Below are 8,338 nucleotides of genomic sequence, written 5' to 3'. Positions count from 1 at the left end.
CCAATCAGTCTGACTCTACGCTCATCTGTATAGTCAAGTGAATCAAACAACATCTCAATATCATCAAGCCAGCTCTCGCAGTCAATAGAAGGCTCAGTGCCTTTCAAAGTCAGCGGTTTGAATGACTGAAATCTCTTTAACAGTGTTTCCATGGGTGTCGCTGTAACATCCATCGGATTATTTGAAGTACTACCATGTTCTCGGGCTCTTCGAGGAGGCATATTTGAAGATATGTATGATGTGTCTTTGCGTTTTAAACGCACGATTATACGTTGACGATGCGAAGAACTTTGACGATGATGGCCTAGGCTTGTGTTCCCTTGAAAATTTCGAATTCCTCTCTTCAAACTACGATGTGTGTGTCGTGTGTTTTGATGGAGAGAATTGTGAGAGTGTGGACGTGAACAATGAGGGTTTGGGGGTGAGTTTTGTTTAAATAAGTTTGTGAATTTAATAGCCAGGTTGCCAAAAATTTCGTGTTTTTGTTGAAAAACCAACACCGATAAAAATTACGTCTCGGCGTATAAATTCACCTCAAAACTTCTTATTTTCAAAAATATTAAAAAGCATCACTCATATTTTAAATAATTGAAAACAATTGTTTAATAAAAAATTTTTACGTTTTTCAGCTCTCGGTCTCCGTTCCTCGATCGCAACTTGAATAATCTTTAGAAATACAGTTTTATGCATAATGACAATAAAATCCTATTTAACTTATAATCATGCATGTCACCTAATCAATTAAGCAATTAAAATAAATTAATTAGCCATTTTTCATGTTTCCTATATTTGCATGCAGTTGGATTATGTCGTCTTAATTTTAGACCTTACATTTGATCTTTGGGAGGGGTTTCTCAAAGAAGATGATGAGATCCTTTTTGATGCGATCGAAACCCTCAAGATCGCTTCGCCTTATTTCAAGGGTAACAAGAAACTGGACCTACCTTGGTCAGTTACTGGTGTTGCTAATGGTGTTGGCAACATGACGTCCTCGTGCACTTCCTTTCCCAATGGATTTGTCATACTATATGCTTCTCACTTACAGGCCCAAATTGACTTTGATATGCAGCAGATTCAAAAGACCAAAGAACTCATTGCTTACTACGTGGCTGAGTATAGTCTGCTTTTGGAAGTTGGCGTACATTCTGGTCAAAAAAGGGGAGTAGGAGGACCAAAAATGCAAAGGAATGATGCTGAAGTATCTGGAGTTGCTGATACTTTGGGTTGCTCTTATATCTGTTTGCGTGATTAGGGAATTTCTTCTCTCGTATGTCTTCTTATGTTAAAAGTGTTCTAACGATGGTGTTGACAGCACTATCAATAACACCAGTACTCTAACATGTTTAATTTAGGGGGAGATGAACTTTGACTCAGGGGGAGATACACTCTAATGCAGGGGGAGCTTAACTGACTGAAATTGTTACCAAGATTATCATTTTTGGTTGTTCTGTCCAGAAAAGCAAAAAGGGGGAGATTGAAAAGAATATTTTATTCTTTTATTATTTTTTGCTAAATTGATAATATCAATTTAAGATTTTGCCTTTCTAGATTATGAAATATTGCTTGATTTATTTCTAGATGATTAAATCTTGCTTGATTTATTTCTAGATGATAAAATCTTGGTTGATTAATTTCTAAATCTTATAAGATTTGTTTTTAATATGATTTTTATCTCTAAGATAGTTTATCCATGTTTAAAAGAGTTTTATCCCTAATGAAAATCTTGTTTCCATATTTTCTAGGACTCTTTTATGGAAGTGTTTCTAGGTCAAGCATGTGATATATATATATACATAGAGAATGGACGACCGCATGGTGTGGTTTTGAGATAGCAAGAGAGAAGAGAGTCTTTTTCGTGGGAGCTTTTCGTGTGTGCCTTTTCGTGAGGCTTTGGGCTTTTCAGAGAGTTGGACGAGAGAGATTTTCGTAGAGAGAAAATCAAAAGAGTTCAACATATATTTTCTCTGCAGTTTTTCTGTGATCGGTTGATCACTTTTGTAGGAGCTTTTTGGTGAGTCTTTTGGTGTGAGCTTTTGAGATGATCGGCTGAGGAGTTCTTACATAGAAGAAATAAAATACAAGAGCCGAACCTATTTTGATGAGAAGCTTTTGTATGATCGGTTGATCACTTTGCGTAGCTGCTGGAATATTTTCTCTGAACACACAAGTTCAGTATTGGAGATTTTTGTATGAAGAGTTTGTGTGATTGATTCACATAATTACTGTGTTGCTGATTGGTGTTGACGACACTTAAGAACAACACTGACGCAGAATGTTAATCGAAGAGTGGTTTCGTTTGGTTTAAGCAATACGTTTTTTTTGTTTATTTATGCATCTAGTATTTACTTTGAGTTTTTGATGCATTTTAATTCCTTGACGGTTGAAGGAATTTGGTTTTGTTATTTTCACTAGTATTGTTTTGTGTAAACGATTTACATATTTTTCTAGTGAATTTTTTGTCATGAGGCATTACACAAGTTTTTATACTTGTGCATAATTTAAAACTGGTGTTTATTTATTCATGTTATAATTGTGTGTCAATAATTAATTTCTGCTGTATGTTGTGCGCTCGTGTTGACAACACCAGGGCACAACGCTAACTTCTGATGCACACAATATATTTATTTCATGTACGTTTATGATCAACAGCCCTTTCAGGAACGATAGTTGGTTTATCTTTTTTCTTAATGATTGCGACTATTATTTAGCGGAGAAGAATATTCCTTCTATTCATGGACATATCAATTGATATAAGCTAGAGCTATTTATATTTGATGCCTTTCCTTGTGCTCCTTCTACTGCACTTTTTGAGGTAATATTTGTTACTTTTTGCTACAATTCAAGAATGTTCTTTAATATTTGTCCTTATCATGATATAGGTGTTGCGTGAAGAAGAATATGCACCGGTGAAAAATGCTAATGGATCAAATTTTGATACTCAGATAGTGCTCGACTGCTTGTTCTTCAAGGGGGTGAAATTGGCTGATCAATTGTTATTGGATCAGGTGTGGAAGTTTCAGCTCTATGCTCATATGCTGGGGAGAATCTGGAGCATATATATTTTCCGTGGAAGAACATTTAATTCATGCTCCCCCTGTGAGATTGCATTTTAGTTTCCGTGCATCGTAATTTGTTGTTTGAGATGGAATTTTTTTGAATTTGTAGATGATGTGGAAGGGGATGAGCAAAAGATTTAATGCTAGCTTATAAATATATCATACTTACATACATGTGTTGTATGTACATAACATATAACAAAAATGTAACAAAAAACCTAAAAAAATATTAATGCGAAAAATTTAATGTTTAAATTCAACTTTTATTTATATAGAATTTTGAAAAAAAAAAATTATATTTAAAAATAAAATGAATGACAACGAAAAAGATAGGGGATAGTGGTGAAGAGAAAGTAGAAGTTAAATTTAGAATGAGTTTTTAATATTATATAGTAATGTCTTTTTTTTCTGTATTTTATCTATAATTTAAAATAGAAAAGTTTTGACATTAAAATGACCAAAACGATTTTTCTTAAAGATTCATGCATTACTAAATAGTTATGATAAGTATATGTACGTACCATGGCTATCCTTACTGGAATGGAAGAAAATATTAAATAAACTATTTTTGATACATTTTAGTAATAAAAAAAATAGATATAATAAATAACTAGTAATTCAACTAGTTCTCGTTCAAGTTTTCATAACCGGGGTACCGTTAAAAAGAATTAGATTTGTCGAGCCAACCTATTTCATGTGTAAAATAGATGAGTTGGATTTCCGACCTTTTTTTTGTATTATTAGTTTTACATACATCTCTAAATCATGTTTTATTTATTTATCTGTTCATAAATATTTTTAATCAAGGTAATTAATTTTGGCAAAAACTTATGTGAGACGGTCTCACGGGTCGTATTTTATGAGACGGATCTCTTATTTTGGTAATACATGAAAAGTATTAATTTTTATGCTAAGAGTATCACTTTTTATTGTGAATATCGGTAGGGTTGACCCGTTTAACAGATAAAGATTCGTGAGACTGTCTCACAACATATATCTAATCATGAATTTTTAAAAATTATTTATGATTTATGCCTACACTAAAGAATTATTAGCTCTCCCAATAAATCAGTTAAAAGAAAAGAAATTGCGAAAAACTTAGGGGAGGCGTTGTCCGTGGTTTCTCCTCGATTCATCGCTCGCTGTCAAACCCGTAGATCCGATGGCGCTAAATATACGTCGGAAGCAAACAGGTAAGTAAACCTTCATTCTCCGTTTGAGCTGTGAATTTGACCTGGAATTTCCTCGATTGAATTGTGAAATTTGATGATTTTTCAGAGTGCATAATCCGGATGTTGAATCTGAACCAAGCGGTGAGCACCGCCGGCGGAACCGCCAACGAAGAGGTGTACAAGATCCTGATCTACGATAGGTTTTGTCAAGACATACTCTCACCGCTTATCCGTGTCAAGGACCTGCGCAAACATGGCGTCACCCTCTACTTCCTCCTCGAAAAGGATCGGAACCCGGTGCACGATGTCCCCGCGGTGTACTTCCTCCAGCCGACGCCGCATAACATTCAACGTGTAGTCGCCGACGCTTCCAGAGGACTCTACGATGCATTCCACCTCAATTTCTCTTCCTCGATCCCCAGGCCCATGCTCGAGGACCTTGCTACTGGTTAGATCCTTATTTTGGTTATCTATTTGATTGATTAATTCATTTATTTTCGGCAATGCTTTGTTAATTTTGAGTTTGTTTGGAATTTGGATTTTGGAGAACTGTGATTCAATGAGAAATATGTGAATTGGTTTGTTGATTGTGATCTGATAGATCTTGTGGTTGACAAGTTGGTTTAAACTTGCTCTCTCTGTTTCTTAGACTATAATGGTCTAGCAGAAAGTTGAACTTACACGGAGAGTGGTTTTTGATTTCGTTGATTAGCTCTTGTTGAATTCCTGTTGTTACTCTTCCTGATTTAAATAACACTTGTAAATGTACATTTTAAGATCTTCTACGGTTCAAACATTGGTTGCGTGTCATGTGGCACGATGCTTGACCTTGAATAAAAGAATAACCCAATGTCTGGTTCTTTGCTGTGCCTCAGGAACAACTCAATCTGATTCAATTCAGAGGATTTCCAAGGTGCTTGACCAGTATTTGGAGTTTGTAACACTAGAGGATAACTTATTTTCTCTTGCCAACAAGAGTTGTTATGTTCACTTGAATGATCCGTCAGCTGGAGATAAAGAGATTGAGGAAATAATAGAAAAGATTGTCGCTGGGCTGTTCTGTGTTTTGGCGACGCTTGCAGTTGTGCCAGTTATTACATGCCCCCGTGGTGGGCCAGCTGAGATGGTTGCATCCTTACTGGATCAGAGATTGCGGGACCATTTGTTGGCAAAGAACAATTTATTTACCGAGGGTGGAAGCTTCACTAGCTCGTTTCAGAGGCCAATTTTGTGTTTATTTGATAGGAATTTGGAGTTGTCATCGGCTATACAACATGATTTTAGGTATAAGCCACTCGTTCATGATGTGCTTGGTCTGAGGCTGAATAGATTAAATGTAAAAGGGGAGAAAGGGGGAATGAAATCATATGAATTGGATCACTCGGATCCATTTTGGACAGCTAATTGGTCGTTGGAGTTTCCAGAAGTGGCCGTGGAAATCGAGACACAATTAAGCAAATATAAAAAAGATGTTGAGGTGGTAAATAGGCGTACAGGTGGTGGAGATGGGGCTGAATTTGAAGGGACAGATTTGATTGGAAACACCAAGCATCTGATGAATGCAGTAAATTCACTTCCTGAATTGACTGACCGGAAGCAAATCATCGATAAGCACACCAATATTGCTACTTCGTTGTTGAGTGAGATCAAGGAGAGGTCTCTTGATTCTTATGCTAAAAAAGAGAGTGAAATGATGACCCGAGGTGGAATTGACCGGAATGAGCTTCTTGCGGTGCTCAAGGGCAAAGGTACTAACATGGACAAATTGCGATTTGCTATCATGTATCTTATTTCAACAGAAAGTACCCCTCAATCAGAAGTTGAAGCTGTGGAGGCGGCGCTGAGAGAGTCTGAGGTTGATTCTAGTGCTTTTCAGTATGTTAAGAAGATAAAAGCATTAAATGTTTCATTGGCCTCAGCTAATTCAGCTAGTAAGAGTAATATTGTTGATTGGGCCGAAAAACTCTATGGGCAGTCAATTAGTGCAGTAACTGCTGGAGTGAAAAACTTGTTGTCTAGCGATCATCAATTGGCTTTGACAAGAACAGTTGAGGCGGTAATGGAGGGAAAACCAAATCCTGAAATTGAATCTTATCTTGTGTTTGATCCCCGTGCTCCCAAGTCAGGGTCAAGCGGCAGCCTCCTAAAAGGCCCATTCAAAGATGCTATTGTATTCATGATCGGTGGTGGAAATTACGTAGAGTATGGGAGCTTGCAAGAATTTGCACGCCGCCAGCAACCAGTAAAGCACATTGTATATGGAACAACTGAGATTCTCACGGGAGCTGAATTTGTCGAGCAACTTGCTTTGCTGGGGCAAAAAATGGGTTTTGGAAGTAGTGTCCCTGCTCCAGCCCATTAGGATATGTGTTTTAGTTTCTGTCTCGCAAAGGCATGGCTTCTGTTACATTTGGAGGTTCAGGTTAATTTTATTCTTTCACAGATAACCCCATCATATGGTGCATTTTTGTTGTTTCCTTTAATAGTTATCCATATGATAAATGAGATGCTGGTGTTTGTTTCGTAGTCCCATATCAGCTCAGCCCATTTAAGGTGTAACTGGGTAAATTATTGTCCTACATCAGGAGAATCAAACCCTGTATTGTAGCAACCAGTGGATGCATAAGTCCATGCTGAAAGTTATCTATTCCGGTTCTCTCCCCTCCTATTATCGTCTCAGCTGGCCATTATTTTACTGGTCAGTATTGGAGCTGAGGCAACCACTACTGCTCGTGAAATCCAATGGTCCACAATTGGCCAAATATATATTTTTCATGCGGGCAACGTGTGAGCTCACATGAAAAATATTTGTGCCCTTGTGAGCCTTTGGATTTACCGTGGGGGCACTGTAACGTCGAATGAATCATCAAACAGGCTCTTTTGGCCTATCAGTTGGGGCAAGTTTTATTAGGCTTTTGAGTTCATGTGCCTTTTGTTCTGTTTTTCTGAAAAAAGGAAATCTAAGGTTTCGGTGTGGATTTTAGGTTTTCTGGGTTTTCTGTTTGATAAATGCCTAATCTAATGTCCAAACTGTTTTATTTGGTTCGTTTTGTTTTTTCATAGCATGGTTCGGTTTTTGCAGTCAAGTTCCAAAATTTTTAAGAGAATCAAAAGTTTACAAATTTAGAAGTAATAGGAAATATAATACACAAATTTTCAATTTTGAGTAATGAATAGCCTGATGGATTATTCTTTGTTGGTGTTGATGAAAACAAGGTTATAATTGTACCTAAATTGAAGCTGTTACCGGTGCAGTAACCCAACAATATTAATGAAATATATTCATTAAAGAAGTGTGCTTTTTCATTACCATCTCTCTCAATCATTTTCCAACTAGTTTTTATAAACAGATTTTCCTTCCCTACGATTTCTTGGTTTAATGCTACCTTACAACTCATTTCCAATAATCTCGGTTGGGTTTCTTTAATTAAATATGACAATAAACACTAGCCGATCACTTGCTCATCAACCATGAATTCTATCTTGGGTTCAAAATTCAATTATATCAATATCTTTTCCAACTCGAAAAAACTTTCTAAATTTAACAAAGTACTACAAAATTAAAGGATTTAAAAAGTTAAAGCGATCCGAAATTTGAGTCCGATAATAATTATATTTTTTTTTAAAGAAAATTTTGATAGAACTTTTAAAAATTAAATTGGTGTAAAAGATATTTTTTTGTTTGTTTTTAGATTTTTTATATTTTTAATATTTTAAGGTTTGAATTTTAATATTTATATCTTATAACCCAATAGCGTCTCTTCTAGACTGCGACAGATCCATAATAATAACTAGTGCATCGACGCACGCGTTGCGTGCTTGTACGATTTTTTTTATAATTCATTTGATTTATATTTAAATGAGGATCAAAAGTAATTATAAGAAATAGTGAGTGACTACACTGTAATTTTGATATATGAATTTAAAAAATAAATAGAAAAAAAGAATAAAAAAACCTAAATAGGAATTGAACCTACAACTTCATGTCTAAGAAACAAAAATTTTATCCACTAGACTACATGTAACTTGCATTAATATTTTTAACACTTTATTAATATATAAATTAGTATTACAAACCATGATACCAAAAGTTAGTTACTCTAAAAGTCT

At 35.6% G+C, this 8,338-nt stretch overlaps 1 protein-coding gene across 3 annotated transcripts; it reads left to right on the top strand.

Annotated features, from left to right (window-relative positions):
• The first annotated feature begins 4,101 nt into the window (after positions 1-4,101).
• LOC140986214 (SEC1 family transport protein SLY1-like) lies at positions 4,102-7,273 on the top strand. 3 transcript variants are annotated; one of them, XR_012176907.1, is made up of 4 exons: positions 4,102-4,249; positions 4,335-4,676; positions 5,104-6,650; positions 6,814-7,273. XR_012176907.1 is itself a non-coding variant. In XM_073454288.1 (3 exons), exons 1-3 carry the CDS (start codon positions 4,219-4,221, stop codon positions 6,588-6,590), a joined length of 1,860 nt encoding a protein of 619 aa, XP_073310389.1. In that variant the 5' UTR covers positions 4,102-4,218; the 3' UTR covers positions 6,591-7,273. The 3 variants fall into 3 exon arrangements, 1 of the variants encoding a protein (XP_073310389.1); XR_012176906.1 differs by having other exon boundaries at positions 6,756-7,273; XM_073454288.1 differs by having other exon boundaries at positions 5,104-7,273.
• The last annotated feature ends 1,065 nt before the right edge of the window (positions 7,274-8,338 follow it).

The sequence above is a fragment of the Primulina huaijiensis genome, chromosome 10 (assembly GCF_012295235.1).
Source record: "Primulina huaijiensis isolate GDHJ02 chromosome 10, ASM1229523v2, whole genome shotgun sequence".
NCBI classification, from domain to species: domain Eukaryota; kingdom Viridiplantae; phylum Streptophyta; class Magnoliopsida; order Lamiales; family Gesneriaceae; genus Primulina; species Primulina huaijiensis.
This window is presented reverse-complemented; position numbering and strand designations above follow the sequence as displayed.